Source organism: Lissotriton vulgaris, chromosome 3_1, assembly GCF_964263255.1.
Source record: "Lissotriton vulgaris chromosome 3_1, aLisVul1.2, whole genome shotgun sequence".
In the NCBI taxonomy this organism is placed as follows: Eukaryota; Metazoa; Chordata; class Amphibia; order Caudata; family Salamandridae; genus Lissotriton; species Lissotriton vulgaris.
In genome coordinates, this window is record NC_141689.1 from 419,560,350 (window position 1) to 419,581,004 (window position 20,655).

The following is a 20,655-nucleotide window of genomic DNA, read 5'->3' on the forward strand; positions in this document are numbered from 1 at the left end:
CGCGGCAAGAACAACACCGAAAGACTGACTGCAAATACCATGAGGTGCCTCTGAAAGTGATACAACAAAATGGAACATGATCACTGCCGAGGCTGACGGAAGACGAATTACTCGCAATGTGACATACTTCAAGAAGTGCCGCCCCAACGTCAGGGAACTACTGACTGAACCAAGAGTGGAGAAAGGAGAGCCAGAGACACTACCACTTCACAGTCAGACACGGATCGAAATCACCGACGAGCGCGAGAGTGACAGCTTTAACCTCCAGTCGCGCCCCAGACGGGACATCACAAAACCATCCCGCCTGATTGAAGAACTATAAGCAGAGACAGTTAATGACTAGGAGAAGAGGGCATCAACCATTTGCTGTGTTGTGTTTTTGTTTTTTTTATTTTTCGTTTTGTTTACAGAGGGGGGAGATGTGGTGACGTCCACCAGTGACTCGAATGGGAAGGCACTAGGACCTGCCCGAGGGTGGACGAGGGCGGGCGGAAAGGGAGGAGCTGGGGGATAGGAACGGCAGTTAGCCGTTAGCCCATGAAGAGGAAGGAGCCAAATAAAGAAGGTCTCTAACTATCACCCTGTGTCTGTGTGGATTACTGGGCCAGACACTACACGCAGGAGTCCTGTGCACACGTACAGAGTAGAAATAAACAGTGTAAAGGTAATTGCAACAACACTTAGAACATTAGAACAACAATTCCACGTTGATTAGTTGGGTTCTTTATTATGTCAGATCAAAACAAACAACCAGCCGACACATGTTTTGTCAGAGAAACAGTGTACTCCGACTCTTCAGGGCTCAAGGTGAAAACGATGAAAATGAAGAATCCCTGCACTGGTGATAATTCCAACCCAGTTGGGTTTCTGAAGAACAGTCGTGTGTGTAGACCAATTTAAATAAAGTGATAAAGGCTGTAAGTAGATGCTGTGGATGGTGTAAGTGGGGTGGCGGTGGAAATTCCAAACCGGCACCCACGCTGGAGGGGTTAAGTCAGTTGCAAGGTGCTGGTACCTCTTGTATGTCAACCAAAGGTCAGTCACCAATACTCTTTATGAAAGGGAACGATCCTCCCAATCCTAGGAGTACGTAAAGGGACAGCAATGGAATAAATGCTGATCCACTAGACATGTGTATGTGCCTTATGCCAATTATTCATCCGAGTTGTCTTCGCGTCTTGGCGGCGGTAACTGCAACGTTACCGCCGCCAAGACGTGAAGACAACTCAGCATTTCTTAAATTGCTGTCCCTTTATGTACTGTAATGGGGAACTATCAAACATACATCATACGCTTAAAACGAAATACATTGATATATAAATCCTAGAAAAGTACAATTTGAATTGCCACTACCCTCTAATCATAGTAATGCAATTGACAGAAAAATGCAAAGCTGCTTTTTGTGTTGGTGCTCACCCACAAGGTAAACTTATATGTGAGTGTGACCACTATGGTAAAGTAAAATGGATACCCGCCAGGGCTCAGATTACGTTTAATCAGTGGGGGGGTTTTGTCCTACGGGTCCTGGCTGGACAACATACGTTATATCAAGAAAGGGAATGCCAGGACTCGAATTTAGATCACTACAGCTTGTTTATTCAGCTGATGTGGGCTCAGATTACAGCAACATGGAGAGACTGACACTTAAGTGAATCGTGTGGAGCGGGTACCATGCTGGAGACTTCCCCCCGCTCAAACAGTGTAGGAGTACCTTGTCCTACCCTTCATGGCATCTCCTTGAATCACTTTTGTGATTGGCCAATACAGAATCACCAGTGCCGGACTGGGAACCCAAAGCAGCCCTAGCAATTTTGTAAGACAAGCCCCCCCCCTCCAAAGGGGGAGCACGGGGGGTGCACGTGTAAATCACTGCTGCTTTTGTTACTGGGGGCCGGCATTGGAGCACTGCTGCAAAACCGGCCTCCAGTAACAACAAAAACGGACCCCCTTTGCTGCAAAAAACCCCACCCTTGCAGTCTCCCGGGAAAACGCCTGATGCCTTCAACGGCCAGACCTGCCCTGATAATCACACGTCACTTTTCTTAGCAACGTAACACAGTGCAAAGACCTCACAGCACTTCTATCAGTGAGTGAAGGATTCGAATAATGCATTTGTCTTCTACAGTGATTTCTCCTTATACTCCCTAAAAGATCTCCCCATAAAATGCCCACAGCCCAAAGTCCATATACAAAAAATGCATTTAAGTTCTGTAGTTCATGACAGCCCTAACTGATGTGAGATATGCTGCATCTTCTATTATTAATTACCGATATACATAAAACAACATATTTTTATTGCCAAAATTGGATATGAGTGAATGGAAGAGCTTTTTTGTATAATCACCAACGGTTCTTTGTATGATTACTGATGTTCCCTAGCTCTAGTCAAAGAAGTAATCACCACTTGCAGTCACATTTTACATCTATGTTTCATGGCCGTCACAGCAGACAGAAGGTCTTCCATTGCATACCTTTGACAGCGCAGGCGCCTTTTTCACAAATCTCCATTGCAGAATACCCAACATGGCTGGATTTTGGTTTCTCATTTGCTTTCAACTCAGAGAAGAGCTTCTGCAAAACAAATATTTGCCAGCTGGCAATTAAAAAGGAAAACTCAAAATGTACTGTTAATAATAATTTGTGTAATGTTAACATCTGTCTAAGGACCAGGCCTGGTGCAGTTGGCCGTATATCAGTCTTTCATCATTGCCATCCATGCCTGTATCATTTTTGATTTCTGGAATAGACACATTGTGATCGCAACTTCAGTGGTGGTTCCTCCACTAAGGTGGAGCAGCGCCGCCCCACTGCTAAAAAGGAAATATAAGATTATAATAACACAATGTTATTAGCATTTTATTTTTCCATACTGAGGCAGTTTTATGTGGCGGGGCAAGGCTGGGCTGTCGTCACAGCCAGCAGGGTTTGGAGTGGTTGGGGCACTTAAGTGCACATGACAGTTTGGCCAGCCGTCTTCGGCAGGCCAATTTGTCATGCGCACTTACCATGTTCTCCACCTATCTATATTGCACAGCCTGGGTGGAGATCATGCACAGGCTCCCAATCCCTGTCTGAGCTCCGAACCAGGGCACTCAGACCAATCACAATGGTGCTGTCATACTGCTGAAAGCACCGTCGTGATTGGCTTAGAGAAGCCTGTGTGCGGGAGGAACAAAAGAGGACTGAGGAGAGGCTGCGTCTGGCAGCCAGGTACGCAACATTTTCTTTTTCACCCCACCCCACCTGTACTATTCCGTGGCAGCCACCACTGCACAACTTCCTTTGCAGAAATAAATCTCACGTTAGTTACATATAGAGTGGGCGTTCGGCGCTTAAATCTGCCCATATTGAAACACCTCTGAGTCTTTTCACGCCATACAGTTTCTTTCTACAACCTGCATGAGTAACCTCAAGACTAGGCCATCAATGCCGTAAATGTAGTAGATGAAAAACCTATATATTAAAACTTTCTCAGAGTTCACTTTGCAGGACAATGTATTCTCAATCAAAAATTCCTAAAGTGGCTGTAGGGTTTAGAACCTATACTTTCCAAAATTGTTTTAAATCTGAAATCTGAATTTAAATATGAGAGACAAAATGAGAGACTTATTACTAATGTTATGACCTCAGTGCCGGGGGCATTGTATCTGTGGCTGTTATGTATTGCCCTTATAGAGGTATTCTGAATTGCCTCAGCCTTTTAAACACTACAGTGGCAATCCTGTACTGAGATCACGACTGGTAACCTTGCATAGGATGGTAACTAATGTAATCTTCTCTGATGTGTACAACACTAATATTATTAGTAGCTCTGGATGATTTTCATAGAATATAAGTAGATCTTAACAGTGAAAAGGTTGGAGGTCCGTGCTTCACTCAAACATTGACAGCATTAATAGGTCTGGCATTGGCAAACATATTTTTTTAAATTGTATTTTACAAACATATGGGCCATGCAAAAAATTGGCAAACATAAAAACTATAAGAATAAAGCAGGGCCCAGCAGACAAGGCACACCAAGTCCTTTTCTGGTGGTGGCGCACATGTGATTTCTCACAGTATAAGACAGCCAATGATGAAGTAGGCTGGTCCACTGCCTCATGATATATGCTGTGGTGGGCGGAAGCGAAACATACATGTGACAAAAAGACCAAAAGAGTAAGAAGGATCTAATAATCTCGACAAAAGCATCATAAACCTTAATGCTTGGGTCAGTGACACACTCAATATAATTGTGTCCCGGAGGCCGGTTACCACCGCAAGAACCTCCCCTTCCACTCCTTGGTTCTCAGCGAATATCAGAGCCAAAAAAAGTGAATGTAAAAGACTGGAGCACAAATGGAGATTACTGTACTCTCAGGAGGACAAAACTGGTTATCGAGCAGCACTTAAAGAGTATTGTAAACTTCTCATTGGAGCAAAAATAGATTGTTTTACTGATTGCATTGCCAGCGCTAAGGACTCTTCCAGAGAGATTTTTAAGGTGGTGAAGTCCTTCACTAACCCGACAGCACTTATGCACTCTATTACCTCTACACAGGGATTTTGTAAAAAGATGTTGGATTCCTTCGAGGAGAAAATAGTCCAGAAATACGCTTCTTTCCCTGTAGCACACCCTCACCCTGGAGAGGACACTTTTAGTAGCACTTGTGACACTCAGTCAGTGTTCTCAGAATTTGCAACTATCTCGTTAGAAGCTTCCTTGGGGTAACTCCAGAAATTTAAATCCGGGTCACCTGGCTATCCCTGGCCAGTGAAACAATATTGTGCCTTGGCTGAGCTGCTCAACCACCCCCTGAACGCCATCTGGAATTCCTCTCATAGAGAGGGGATTTTTCCCTCGGCCTGGAAACAAGCGTTTCTCCTTCCTAGTCTAAAGAAAATCAATGCTGACCCTGCAGTCACTAGTAATAATAGGGCCATTTCCCTGTTGCCTGCCCTTGCTGAAATACTAGAGAAGTTAGCTCACCAGCAGCTGGCAGCTTTCATTGAATCCAATGGCGTACTACATGAATCCCAGTCTGGCTTCCGCCCTGGCTTCAGTACAGAAACAGTGCTGATTGAGATGGCAGATGCCATTCGATGGGCAGTGGATGGTGGCTCTGCGGTCAAGCTGGTGCTTCTCGACCTGTGACTGTCAGCAGCATTTGATACGGTGTCCCATTCCATCTTAATGGACTGCCTCAAGTGGATTGGCATCCAGGGGACAGCGCTTGACTGGATCGCGTCTTACCTACATGGCTGAGAACAACAGGTCTTGATCCATCCTTACACCTCCCCCGCGAAATCATTAGAGTGGATGGGTACCACGCGGATCGGCCTTGAGCTCGTTACTTTTCAACATCTATTTGACTCCACTCGTGGAGTAACCACTGCAGACCCTGACGCAGAGGTCAAGCCCAGGACCAGGGTTCAATTCCCCGCCTCGGCGGGTCTTGGGCTCAAATATTCCGCAGACCTGATAATTCTCGCCTCGGTGCCTATTCCAATCATGGAGTCCCGCTCTGCAACTCTGGGCAATAGCTTGCTTAATCTCCACAACGGCCCCCACAACGCTAAGGATGCCTGGCCTCCACCTTGGAGGTGCCCAGGAGTTACCGCCTCACAGGGAAAGCCAGGATGGGTTCCACAGCGGTATTCGTACAATCGCCTTGAGACCCTTGCGGGTGAGTAGTGCGCTATACAAGTATCAATTTACATTTACAATTTACATTTACATTGCTGACACTGGGATCAAGGTGATATCTTACGCTGACGACACTCAACTAATGTTTACTTTCAGTGGAGTGTCGGCATCCTCTTTTGACTCTCTGAAAGTGTGCCTAAAAAGCATCTCTGCCTGGATGAGCACTAATTTCCTAAAACTTACTGCTGACAAGACGGAGGTCCTGTTTTTTAATCAAGCGGTGGTACCCTCTTCAGCATTAGGTGGCCAGCTGCTTTAGGATCTCCCCTACACCTAAGGATTCAGTCAAGAATCTTGGAGTCAGGGGGGACAAAGATCTGTCCCTTGCTACCAATGTCCAACAGGTATCTGCGGCCTGCTTTGGTAAGATAACAATCATCAGAAAATGTATTGACTTCTTGCCTGAGTCAGCACGGAAAAATGTTGTTCAAGCTCTAATCACTTCCCATCTTGATTATGCTAACAGTCTCTAAATGGGTCTGCCCATTCGACTGATCTGGAGGCTCCAGATAGTGCAGAATTCAGCAGCCAGACTGGTCTGCAATGTTCCTCTTTGCAAACCTATCTCTCCTTACCAAAGATAGCTGCATTGGCTACCTGTGGCCAAACGCATCGAATTTAAGGCCTTTACGTTTGCTTTTCGGGCACTTCAAGGTCGGGGGCCTTACCACTTGAGGAAGAGACTTCGTCTTTACCAGCAGAACAGATCGATTAGGTCTAACCACAAACATTAACTTACCACCCCCCGGTTCACAAAGGGCAGAATGGTGGGAAGGACTTTCGAGGTGCAAACCTCTAAATGCTGGAATAATGTTCCTCCTTAATTGCACGCATTGCAGTCCAAACAGGAATTTAGAAAGGCCTAGAAAACCTGACTCTTTAGTCGCAACTAGCAGCCCGCCCCGGCTTTGCCCGGGGCAGAAGGGGGCTGGGGGCAGCATTTTAAGTCTCTGTGCACCCCCCCCCGACATTGCCCAGTCCGCATCCCTCCAGCCTCCCGCCCGACATTGGCCATACCGCCTCCCGCCTCCCGCCTTGAGCCTTGTGCCTTGTGCCTTGAGCCTCCCGCCCGCTGCCCCCCGCCCTGACATTGGGCATAGCGCCTACCGCCTCCCACCTCCCGCCTCCTGCCTCGCGCCTTGAGCCTCCCGCCCGCCTCCCGCCCCGGCTTTGTAACCCACCCCCCAGGTCCTGACTTACCTCATCCGCCGCTCCTCCCTACGCTGGAGTGTTTACCTCTCCACTGCTTGACCGCTTGTCAGCTACCTCATCCGCTGCTCCTCCCCGCGCTGCCACTGCTCCTCCGCCTCTCGCCGCTCCGCAGCTCCTCCCGGCGCTCATGTTCTCCCCTCTTCCTGTTGCTGGTGAACCCCGCTCCTCCCCTCACGCAGACGCTCCTACCGGCGCTCATGTCCTCACTCTTCCTGTTGCTCGTGAACGACGCTACTCCCCTCACGCATACGCCGCGGCCGGCGCTACTTGCAAGGGACTACTTTATTTTTATTTCTAAATATTTTAAACAACGTTTTTTTTATTTTTATGTAGCCTATGTCCTTCTGCTTGCCCTGAGGTTTTCTAAGATGTCTTGGGTGTTCAGATTGGTGGTGTAGTTTTCGAGTTTACCTGGCTCAAAGGTGCAAGTTCTCTCTTTATAATAGTAGTATAGATGACTAAATGTATACTGTCCACTATCTCTAGTTCTGCCCGTACTAGTGTCGGGACACCCCATTTGCGGTAGCTGTTCTCTGCTCCATTGCTGTCTGCTGCCGGCTTCCACACTCAACAACTGGTGCTATGTCAGGCGAGGCCAGTCTCGCGCATCACATCCAGCTCCCACTCCTATAAGGAAAGACCAGCACTCGTGATTGAGGTTAAATCCTCAATCTGGATTTATTCACACACTTAAAAAAAACGCGTGTGTCAGCGGCCGCCTCACTGTCAATGTTTTGTATGTCAATTACACATCATTTACATCATACAAGGACTACGTTTACAAACACATTGCCTAGTGCCATCTTTTAACGTGCAAGGCTACCAATTATTCGGCATATATTGTTCATTTATGTATTCAGCATGCATTTTTCGTGTGGGCAGGTCAAAGTCATTTATATTTACTTAAGCAGTTCCCCAGTTTGGAACTAGTAGCTGAGTATCAGCTTGATCTCAATTTCAGACATCAATGTCTACACCGCCATGAATAAATTCAATATATATATATATAATTTTCCGTCAGACTCTATGGCACTAGTGTCCGCCCCTTGTAGGTTGAATAACCTACACACACAATTGTGCCCTGAATGGGCGTTACTCAATTTGACCTCTAGTGTATGTTATCTCCCTAATTGTTTAGGTTTCACTGGGATCACATGCTGTTGCTTCCTTCTATTCGTATCCCTGCTTTATTACCAGAATGTACCAGAATCCTCCTATTACTATACCCCTTTTCATATTCCTATTCTTGATTTAGCTTACACCTCCTCCCTTTATAGATGTACTGCTAGTTCCTCCCTACTATTGAGACCTTCTGGTGATTTAATCTGCATGTCAATTATATAACGCAACTCTAATCGTCTCAGCAACAGAGAAGAGGGGATTGTGCACGACTCCTCACCGCCGTGACCGGGACTGTTTCCCTGAAGCATTCCAAGTTCGGCTGACTTTTCGAATTAGCCAAAATAAGACTCTGAGGGGTACGGGAACAACATATTTGTAACAGTACTGTGACTATTACATTCATGGCATAACAAGATAGAGGAGCACACTTAGGTGACCCGGAAAGGAAAAGTAAATGTTTAGTGAAGCGGCGAGCTGCGAAGCTGCCACTGGTATATCCAGACTGTGCCAATGGGGACACACTCAGGGAGAAAGTTCCACCTCCAACCTGACACAGTCTCATCTAAGGAGCAAGTACCAACAATTTGAGAGGCTCTATGAGAGGGATATAAGGAAGTGGTGGGAAGCCACCTCCTTACAGCTATCTTGATGTCAACAGAGTACCCAGGGACCTTAGGATCTACACGGTTCAAGCATACGAAAATCCTAATCCGAGATTGCTTGATGAGTTGGCGGAACATACAGCAGACTCATCAAAATGAATGCGCAAAATATTGGTAAAATTCGCTTGAAGTGATCGCGAAAAAACCTTGAAAGAGAATAAAGTTTTGGAAAAGAGCAGACTAAACAAAGGAGACAGAGGGAAAGAAGAGGAGAAGAAAGAAATAATCAAGAAACTATTGGGAACATATGAAAAAAAGATACAGCAACGAAAACAACAGAAGTTCGAGAGAGACGCCAGGGATTACGAACAAGGAAGGATCCTGATCTTTGCCAGGAGATACAATGAACACTTGTCCTGCACATCTAACCTGGGCCTCTATTGGAATTCTATAACGCATATTAGCAAGCCCATTATCGCCGTTTTAGCAGCAGATTCCTGCCGCTAAAACAGCATTAATTTTAACGAGGTGCTTGCTAATATGCCTGTGTGTCTTTATGTTCAGCGTTACTTTGTTACCGCTACCTTTCATGAAAAAATAAATACTTTTCACTACCTGCTTGCTCATTCGTTGGTGTCTGAAGTGGCTTCGCCCTTGAGCACAGTTGAGGTGGGAGGTACGTCGACCTGTGTACGTAACAGGTTTTGACCATTCAGTAGCACAGGCTGTAAAGGGCATTTTTGAAGTCGCTGTAAAACATGATTAGCATTTTATTTACACCATGTAATTAGAATTAAAATCATCACTTATGTAACTTTTTTGCCATCACTCATTTTGCTATCACTCATTATCAAATCGGATAAAGCCTTCTCCAATGAAATTAAAAGAAAAATATAGCCACAGTTTTATTTGACATACATTATGAGAACAGTTGTCAGTACAGAGAACATCTTGGCACAGAGATTAGGTAGGGGAAGAAGGTGAGAAAAGTGTGGTGGAAAAAGGCTTGTGAGACATACCACATCTTGTAACTGTGAGAACAAAAAATATAAACCCAACTAAAAGGTCACAGGTCGACATGAAAGTCAGCCTCCCGAAAACAGAAGAGGGCTGGGTCGCAGGCAAGAAATTAATCATCAGGCGTGTCTGTAAGTGTCAATGCAACCGTTAATGTTAAAAAAAAAATGATGTGCTAAGTCGCTGGAAAGGGCACAATGCAGCTGTAAAAATATTGACACGTCAATAAGATACGAAAAGAAAGGCAGAGTGACCACAAAATGTAATGAGGAATAAATAACAAATCTGGGGGCATATTACCAACAACTAGCGATAATTTTTGTCTCTAACTTGTTTAGAGACAAAAATTATCGCCGCACATCGGCGAATTTTATCGCAGATAAACCTTGCTATTAACAAGGTTTATCGCAAATGCGATAAAAAATGGCCGAAATGCATGAATATCGCTGAAAAGTCAGCGATATTCATGCATTACCGAGCTAATGCTCTTAGCCATGTTATCCACCTCCCATTGGATAACATGGCTAAGAACTGCTCAGGGCAGGTGAGCTTTGGAGAGCTTTGGAGATATTCGCGCTTAGCGCGAATATCTCCAAAAGTTGGTAATAGGAGATAGCGATGTTAGGGACTGTGTCCAGTCGCTAACATCTTGGCACGCCCACTTTGCATGTCATTAGTGATAAATATCACTGACATGCAAAGCAAGGCCCAAGATGGTCGCTATCTCCTATTAGCTGTCACTAACTGGTGTTAGCGACAGCTTGGTAATAGGGAGATAATTTTATCTCCGCTTTCTTGGCTTTTAAAGCCAAAAAAGCGGAGATAAACCCCCTTGATAATATGCCCCTAGGTTCACAGGGTTCTGCCAATAACAGATTTTGGCCAAATTTCATATAGTTTGCACAGAGGGAAAAACTGATCGATTTTATATTGATTGTCTAATGGACCTGGGGCATATTACCTGGAAGTGCGTTAGAAAACGCACAACGCACATTCCCATATCGCCGGATTTTCTCGCCGTGATAGAGCGCAATTATCAATGCGCATCACGTAAGCGAAATGAAATCCGGCGTTAGTCGGCGATATGGCACATTAGCGTATGAAAACAAACGCTGTTTTCATGCGCTAATGTGTGCATTGATAATATGGGGGGTGGAATCAGCGTTATGATCCACACCCCCATTTTATCAATGCCCTAACACCTGGTCAGAACAGGCGTTGGGAGACCTGTGATAAACAAGTTTATCACAGGTCTGCCTCTCCCAACGCCTGCCTTGACCACATTTTACATGTGGTTGGACGTGGGAACACCCACTTTGCATGTCATTAGCGATGTTTGTCGCCGACATGCAAAGTGGGCTTGAGCCAGGAGTAAAAAATGCCCTTGTGGATAGGGCTCAAGAAGTATTGCCGCTTTCCCGGCACAATTCGCCGAAAAAGCGGCGATACTTCCCCTTGCTAATATGCCCCCTGATTTGGAAGACCCACGTGAAACAAAGCTGAAATGCACTCCTGCAGATTGAAGGCCTGATTACGATGCCGCCCCACTACCGCACCGCCAAAGCTCACAGCCGGCCACCCGCCAAATTACAAGTATTTTCGTACTCTGTCGGGCAGTTCTTTGGTGTTTCCACCACGGTGCCTTTCAAAAAGGAACCACATTAGGAACATCAAAGGCCATTCCTGCACGGCATGGACTGTTAAGCCCATGCCATGCAGGAACAGGAGGTGCATGCACGCCGTAGGTGGGCACATCATGTGCCCCCCAGAGGCACAAGGGGGCCCTGTAAGGCCCTTTTTGTTTCCTCAGTACCAAAAATTTCACCGCCATGAAAAGTGAGGTGAGAGGAAACTCATAATAATACCCTTGGAGGCACGGCAGTGGCACCACCAAGCATATTGCAGCCTCAGGACCGCCACCCCACCGCCGGAGATCGCGAATCCCTGGCGGTTGCGGCGGTCCCTCACGGTCCGACCGCAACGCTCGTAATGCTGCAGTTGGACTACTGCTGCGGCGGTCCACGACAGCCACTGCACCTTCACCACGCCTTTGGTGTAATCAGGCCCTTACTCATAATTTTAGATTTAAAAAATCCCAGCAATATTCCTGCTAAGATATACAATTAGAATTTCTACTGGGTAGAATGTCTTCATGAGTAAATCATGTCATGCAGAAAAGTGGAGGTGCCCTTTTTTAGTTTTTGCTGTTTGTCACCTGGGGAAAATTTCGCTAGGAGTGAGCGAAATATGCGTATTACACAAAGCGCAATTTGCCTTTCATTTCCATAAAAAATGTACAGCAGGGTATACCTCACCGACTAACGTCACGAAAGATTACCCTCTTGTTTTAAGAAAAACACATGGGCCTGCATACCACTCCTATGTATTACGGAGTTGTTCCCTGAATTTACATCCTGGAAAGGTGCACTCCTTCCTTTGCAGAATGTTTGCAGTGTGAGGTGCGAAGCTACCTGCAAGTGCGGGGTAAATACACACTGGCTTAAACGTTTGTGGGTGTTCACTTATTCCTGCAGTTGCCACATGAATATTCTTATTCCCGCCCTTTCTCCTGCATTAACAAATGCAGAAAACCCCATCACACCAGTTTTCCCTTCTTCATAAATTCCATATACCCTAAGGGGCAGATTTACAATTACTGGTGCATCCCTGCATGTCGGCAGGGATGCGCCAGTAATTGTGCGCCGCAGCTCCGCCACCCTTGCTGCGCCGCATTAACAATGTGGCGTACCATGGGGCAAAAACGGCACAGATGTGTGACGCATTTGTGCCGTAAAAGTGGCGCATTGCTGGAGTTGCGTCGAAAGCGCGAAGCAGCTCCAGCAATGATCAGGGGCCCTATGTGTACAATGCTGCATCAATCCTTATGCCTGCTTCAAGCAGGCGCAGGGTTTTGATGCAGCATGGGCCCAAAAGTGACTGAGTGAAATCTTGTAGATTTCACACAGCCACTTTTGGGAGGCGTTCCTGGGCCGGAACGCCTCCCCCTGCGATGGTACGCCTCTTCTGGCGCAGGGCTTTACAACGTGACGCATCTGGGAGATGCGTCACGTTGTAAATACCCCGCACCACGGAGCATCTTTTGCGCCACCGCTGCGTCACAAAAGTGACGCAACGGTGGGCGTAAAAGCAGCGCAAGGGGTTTGTAAATCTGCCCCCAAATTTGCAAAGAAAAAAACGCACAGTTTGTCCTGACAAACCGCAGTTTTTAGACCCCTAAAGCTTTGGAACCTGTTTCCGACATCCATAACACAGAACCAAGCACTCTTGGGTTTCCTAAATTGCAGTTCTATTTTTCACATTTAAAAAGAGGCCCAAATTCATCTGCTCTTATATAATAAGTAAAATATTGCCAAAATGAATGACCCCCTTTTTGCAACAGTGAAATGAACTTGGGAACAAAAGCTGCCTCTATTCTCGATGAAGCAAGTAAACTTGGTGCAAAATTTGTTCCCATACCAGCCTAGAATAAATGCTGAGTGAGGTGCTATTGGTTAATGATTTGCGTAATGGGGTCTACATTGCACACCTAAGTGCAGATTTACAATAACTGGCACATCCCTGCATATCAGCAGGGATGCGCCAGTTATTGTGAGTCATGGTTCCACCACCATTGATGCGCCGCATTTACAATGCGGCGTACCATGAGGCAAAAATGGACAGATGCGAGATGCATCTACTGCCGTAAAGGCGGCGCATTGCTGGAGTTGTGTCGCAAGCGAGACGCAGCTCCAGCAAGGCTTGGGGGTGCCCTATCTTGCTAATTCTGCATTAATCGTTACGCCTGCTTCAAGCAGGCACAGGGTTTTGACGCAGCATGAGCTTAAAAGTGACTGAGTGAAATCTTGTAGATTTCATTCACCCACTTTTAGGGGGCGTTCCTGCGCCGAAACGCCCCCCGGGCAGGAACGCCTACATGTGGCGCAGGGTTTTACAACGTGATGCATCTCCCAGATGCATCATGTTGTAAGTACCCCGCACCATGGTGCAGGATTTGCGTCGCCGCTGCGTCACAAAAGTGACGCAACGGCGGCGTAAAAGAGGTGCAAGGGCTTGTAAATCTGCCCCTTAGTACTTATTTTATGAAAGGCTTCTGAGACTTGCCCTGTAGGTTTTTAATATTCATTATCAAGTGTGATGAAAACAGATGAGATTTTAGGTCCTTTATGTGAGAGGCAGCACAGTTCCTATGCAAATGAAAGGCCACACATGGCAGTGACCTGTGGGGCACAGTTACATAAATTGTGCTGGTGGTTGCAGGCAGTAATAGCAATAGGGTAATCCAGTATTTCTCAGAATCTGGGCAATCGCTACAATCATAAACACTAACTGGTTCTATCTGGTACAAGGTCCATAGGCATTTGGAGGAGTTTAACTATGGTGATGTGCACACCATATTTAACTTAAAGAATATCTTCATTTGTGCACACTTGAGTAGGGTGCATGAGTACTGGTCCTGTTTCTATTTAGCGGCAGTGATGTGTGCAGCGCAGACATTAACTTTGACTCCAGCAATACCATTTTTGCTGTGTCCGGGGGAGCCATGCATAAAGTGGCAAGAATAGAAAGATTATTTTGAGAACTATATGGTCACCATAAACAAGGATAAGTTGACAGTACAAACAGATGGAGAAGAAAGTGAGAGGGAAAATGAAATTCATGTTTATGTAAATGCTTTAAATGATTTAGAAAAGTATTATGCCCTAACTGTGTACATTGCTATAGATAGGTATTATTTTTTTCGCAGAATACAAGAGCATAACTAAACGATTATTGATTATTTGGCTGTACTTAAAAAAAAGGATATCAAATCATTATGCTGAATAATAACAAGAGGGTACGAGAGAGGTTATGGGCCATGGGAGATGGTACATTAAGCAAAGTTTCGGCGGTTGTAAGGAAAGTAGAAGTGTTGTTGAGGGGTGCTGAGGCTGCTTTGGATGATTGAAAAGAATGTGTTGTATATAACAAGAAAAGTTATAAACCTGTTAAAAAGAATGTGGAAGGAAGTAAAGGTCAAGAAGTAAAGGAACCTAGGAAATATTTTGCTTCAGCAAAAGTGGAGTACAGGCGAGAAGGGCAAAAAGGGTTAGGTTGCTATAGGTGTGGCACTCAGGAACACCTTACTAACAGTATACAGTGCAGGGCAAAGGATAAGAAGTATTCAGTTTGTGGGCTAATTGGATATTACACACATGCGTGTAGGAGGAGATATAGAAGGGAAAGAGTGCAGTGTGTAACAGAGAGAAAGAAAGATGTCTCATCTGAGGAAGAACGGTTCGATGAAGAGGATGATCGTGTAATAAATAGTAAATGATGTAATTTTGGACATAGAAGATCGTCGTAGAAATAAGCCAAAATGTGAAGTTACGGTGGCTGGAGTTCCTGTAATTCTTGTAGCTGATTCAGGATCACTGTTCACTATTATTAATCTGGAGATGTGGAAGGAAAAGTTTAATGGTGTGATTGAAAGTGAGTTAAAAAAAAATGTGAAAATAAGGCTGAAAGCTTTACTGGTGAGGCTATTCCCATGGTGGGGTGCAGGGATGTGTCTTTTGCTTTTAAAGGGAGAAAAGCTGAGGGAGAATGTATGTGGCTGAACATGGACCTTGTGTTTTGGGTTGGAGAGATCAACGGAGCTTAAATATCATCCTCAATCCTAACAGTAAAGAACTAGTGTTAGTATTAGATGATGGTAACATTGTGGGGAGGAACTGTGTGAAGAGTTCTAAGGAGTACATTCTGGAAAGATTGGGATGTTAAAAGGATTCACCCATAGAATAATTTTGAAAGAGAATGCGGTTCCAGTGAATTTTAAAATGAGAAATGTGCCCTTTGTGGTTCGTGGGGAGATGGATAAGGAATTGATCAGGTTGAGGGATGTGGGCGTGATAGAACAAATTGAGTCATCTGGCTGGATGTCTCCGGTCATGGTGGCCAGGAAGCCCAATGGGAAATTTAAACTTTGTGTGGATTTGAGGAGTGTGAAATCGGCAAATTCAGGTTGACAAATTTCCGTTGACAAAAATTGGAGAGTTATTGCCAAAGACAAAGGAAATGAGCTGCTTTTCGACATTGGACTTATCGTCGACATATCATCAAGTTCAACTTCATGAGGAAAGCAGGAAGATTACAGCGTCTGTTACACCTTTTGGATGCTTTCAGTATGTTAGGATGCCATTTAGACTGGCTTCGGCGGACTTAGTGTTCAAGAGGTCGATGTGTGAAATTCTGAAGAACATTAGTGTCATTGTGTATTTTCAGGACAATGTACTCATTAATGGGGAGAATAGGAAGGTACAGGATCAAAGATTGAAGGAAGTCATGAAAGTGTTAGAAAAGAAAGGGATAACAGCTGACTTTTCAAATTGTTTATTTGCACAAAACAAAGTGACTTATCTTGGTCATGTAAGGATGGTATTTCACCAAAGAAAGAATTGCTTGAGGCTTCAAGAGCTACTAATGAACCTGAAAACAAGGATGAAGTGCGCTCATTTCTTGCTCTAGCTGAATTTTATTAGAAATCTGTAAGAAATGTTGCAGAAAAAACCTATGATTTGAGACAAACTTTTAAAAATCGGAACAAATTTGAATGGAGTGAAAAGTGTAAGGAAAGTTTTGAATTAATAGAAAAAGAAATTTGTAATGCAGCACCTATTCAGGGGTACGATCCAGAGCTGAGTAGCGTACTTACGGTGGATGCGAGTGGGAAAGGTTTGGGCTCAGTGTTAACTCAATGTGAGAGTGGTGGAAAAGAGGTTGTAATTGGGTTTGTGTTTAGAAGTCTTACACCTTCTGAAGAGGTCTATTCAGTAATTGAAAGAGAGACTCTTGCGTGTGTATGGGCAATGGAGCATTTTAGAGCGTTTGTGTGGGGTACAGAGTTTGAAGTTAGAAGTGATCACAAGCCTTTAGTGAGTTTACTCACTACTTAGGAGCTAGTGAAGGCATCAGCAAGGATTGCAAGACTTTCAATGAGATTGCAGGATTATAACTATAGGATTAAATATGTGCCTGGTGTGCAGAACAAAGAAGCGGACTGTTTGAGTTGCAAGCCATTACCCATTAAAGAGGTTCAGAAAAGTGTGTGGGAAATTGCGTTTATGGATGATGAAGGTTTGGATTCAATTGGTATTGAGGAGTGGAAAGGCGAGTCTGCAAAGGATGTTTTGTGAAAGAATGCATTTGAAAGGGTTGGGTTGTTAAGAAGCCTGACCAAAATGAGTTGAGAAGTTTTTGGGAAAACCGAGGTGAGTTGGGAGTGGAATGTGATACTGTGGTAAGGGGAGGGAAGGTAGTTCCCCCTAAGGGTTTGAGAGAAAAAGTGATGGATTTGTGTCATGAAAGACATTTTGGAATTGTGAGGACAAAGAAAAGAGTGAAATCTTTTTTTATTGGTGGCCAGGTGTGGGTCTTGATGTTGAGAGAAGAGTAAGGGACTGTATGTAGTGTATTAACTCGGACAAAAGTTTGCATACTTTCATTGATACCACTTGAATGTCCAAAGATGGTATGGGACATATTAGCTGTGATTGATTGATTGATTTTGATATTTATATTGTGCAACATTCACCCGAAGGCAGCAAGGCGCTAGAGATAGACCGCAGATAACACATCGTCCAGAAGAAGAATAGCAAAACTTCAGCTCACCGTTTACCTGAGAACAGCCAGGTCTTAAGGGCTTTTCTGAATGGGAGTAGAAGAGGAATAGATCTAAGTGCGAGGGGTAGGGAGTTCCAGAGCTTACACGCTGCCACTGAGAAAGCCCTGTACCCCCACTTCTTCTTCTTGGTTCTTGGAACCAGAAGTTGCATTTGATGAGAGGAGCGAAGTAGTCGACCTGGGGAGTACCATTTCAACATGATCTCAGTCGCTTAGGATAGAAGGCATGTAATGACTTATGGACCATACACAGTGCTTTAAAACTGATACGTTGTTCAATGGGAGGTCAGTGTAGGTGTTCTAGTCCCTTTTTGGCTGACTGTCTTTTGGGAATGTCCAAAATGAGTCTTGCCAGTGCATTCTGCAGTACCTGGAGTTTACGTTGTAAACACTTACTAGCAGCCAGGTACAAGGCATTGCAATTGTCTAATCTGGCCATTACTAGAGCCTAGCTGTAGATTTTGTGTGTTCTGTAAAGTATGAATCTGGAGAAAGTAAGGGGCATATTATCAAGGGGGTTTATCTCCGCTTTTTTGGCTTTAAAAGCCAAGAAAGCGGAGATAAAATTATCTCCCTATTACCAAGCTGTCGCTAACACCAGTTAGTGACAGCTAATAGGAGATAGCGACCATCTTGGGCCTTGCTTTGCATGTCAGTGATATTTATCACTAATGACATGCAAAGTGGGCGTGCCAAGATGTTAGCGACTGGAAACAGTCCCTAACATCGCTATCTCCTATTACCAACTTTTGGAGATATTCGCGCTAAGCGCGAATATCTCCAAAAGCTAACACCTGCCCTGAGCAGTTCTTAGCCATGTTATCTAATGGGAGGTGGATAACATGGCTAAGAGCATTAGCTCAGTAATGCATGAATATCGCTGACTTTTCAGCGATATTCATGCATTTCGGCCGTTTTTTATCGCATTTGCGATAAACCTTGTTAATAGCAAGGTTTATCTGCGATAAAAATCGCCGATATGCGGCGATAATTTTTGTCTCTAAACAAGTTAGAGACAAAAATTATCGCTAGTTGTTGGTAATATGCCCCTAAGTTTCTTATCAAGTTCGTGGATTATTTCAGTAAGTGGGTTGAGTTGGAAGTTGTGGAAAGAGCGGATGCAGACACAGTGGTGAGATTTTTGGAGGATGTTTTTTTAAAGGAAGAGTTGCCTAAAAAATTACTGAGTGACAATGGAGCACATTTTATAGCAAATAAGGTGGAGGATTTTCTGAAAAGAAATGGTGTGCGGCATGTAAAGACATCAGTGTATCATCCAGCAGGAAATGGTGCTTAGAAAGATTTAATGGTGTGATCAAAGGTACTATTCAAATAGTATGTGAAAACAAAAAGAAATGGGAAGTTGAGTTGAAGAAAATTTTGTGGGGATATAGGATGACATCAAGTCCTATTGGTTTTACTCCTTTTCTAAAGATAGTAATGGGTGGATGAGTAGTTCACGACAAGTTGAGAGGTAACCAGAAGAAGTAAAGAAGAACATTTTGAAAGCTCAAGGTGTGCATAATAAGAATTTTGATTTAAGGAATTTGAGTAAGGAGGAAACGTTACAGGTGGGAGAGTGGGTGATGGTGAAAAAGGTGGGCAGAGTTTCTACAGGTCAGAGTGTATTTTTAGAACCATTAAGGGTGGTTGAGTGTTTTTAAAATTCTGCGAGGTTAAGTGATGATCATGTTTGGCATATGAGTTGTATTGCTAAGTGTAAGAATTGTGAGAGGAAGGAAAGAGGTGGATAGGACGTGCTGGATTTGAATGATTGGTTGTGGGAGGATGAGGTGTATGATGAGTCAAGGTGTGTTCAATCTGAATTGGAAATTGTTGAAGGTGAAGTGGTGGTTCAGGATCGTGATGATGTGGGTTTGAGGAGGTTGGGCAGATTGGGAAGAGTCATCCACACTCCGGGTAGATTGAAAGATGTTGTCTTAAATAGATTTGTTTGCATTTGCAACTTTTGTTGTATCCTTGTATCCTTGTATTTATCTTCAACAATTATATTGTATATAGTAAATGTAAATGTCATGGTACTTATAGAGCGCACTGTCACCAGACGGTCACCTTGTGGTGTCGCCTATTCGGCTTCCTGGCGCTGATACTCATACCGCTGTGGAACCCCTCCTGGCTTTCCCTGTGAAGTGTCCACTCCTGGGCACCCCCAGGGTGAAGCCAGGCAACCTTAGCGCTGTTGGGGCCGGTGTGGAGGCTAAGCAAGCTATTGCCCAGAGTTGCAGCGTGGGGCCCGTGATTAGAATAGGCACCGAGGCGAGAATTAACAGGTCCGAGGAAATTGAGCCAGAGAATCCACTGAGGCAGGAATCGAACCCTGGTCCCTGGCCAGAACTCTGCATCAGGGTCTGCCGCTCTAACCATTGAGCCACACTCCTTTAAGTAAAAGTTTTGTTTTCATGTTACACTGTTCCTGTTTTTCACATTGTAGGTGGGAGGGAGATGTGTGGTGTTGCCATGTTTTTTTGTGGAATATTATGATGTCATTATGAGGTATGTAGAATGTTTTGGTATTGGGTTCTTGGGGTGGCAGTTGATATTTGAGCCTGGACATTATGGGTTGTACTTAGTTTTCCCTGCTTAAGCGGAGTTGAGAATAAATAAAGGATGCTCTTTACTTTGACATTGTGTGATCATATCTTTATACTACAACCTTTACCGGAAGTATTTAGAGTATGAAATGAGGCCAAGCAAAGATACTCTTTATATGCAATTAATGCAAATATGCATCACATGCAAATTAAATGGTCCTGAAAACGAACTATGTATTACAAATAGGATAAACAATACTAGCAAAATGGAGTTCCAAAAAGACAATGGGGCTCATATACAAGCCCTGTGGGCTGCCAGGAAGTCACTTTTTGTGACGTTCTGTTGGCACCCAGGGCTTAGCCATATCTATGAGGCCACACAAAACAACCCTGCATGGCTTTTCATGGCCTTGTTCATATGTAGTGAGCAACACAGAGCAAGTCACTGCATTGCCTCACACTACGATGGGGAGGCGTGCCATGAGTGTTGCGGTGGGTGTTTCCACGTAAGACCGGTGGCATTTGACACATTACAAGATTTACAACGTCCTGTAAACCTGGAAATGAGTCAAAAGCCTATGCCTGCCCAGGGGAGTCATAGGGGAGGCGCAACGAGGAGAAATAACATTATTTCTCCTTGTTTTTCACTCTTTCTATGTGTGCTGCATGCAGCCCTCTGAGCAAAGGCACAGGCAGAAAGGACAAGAATGCACTGTATCTTATAGATACAGAGCATTCCTGCCCTTTTATTTTGACATAGGGCAGAGTAGCAGGAAGGCCTGCG

General features: G+C 44.6%; 1 protein-coding gene across 2 annotated transcripts in view; it reads right to left on the reverse strand.

Moving 5' to 3' along the window:
• CDC20B (cell division cycle 20B) overlaps window positions 1-20,655 on the reverse strand; it is a 374,231-nt gene that overhangs the window by 202,617 nt on the left and 150,959 nt on the right. For both annotated transcript variants that reach the window (XM_086960634.1, XM_086960632.1), the window contains exons 4-5: window positions 9,238-9,371; window positions 2,472-2,571 (exon numbers count right to left, since the gene is read on the reverse strand). In XM_086960634.1, coding sequence (XP_086816760.1) covers window positions 2,472-2,571; window positions 9,238-9,371 — 234 coding nt within the window. The remainder of the gene's footprint in view (window positions 1-2,471; window positions 2,572-9,237; window positions 9,372-20,655) is intronic.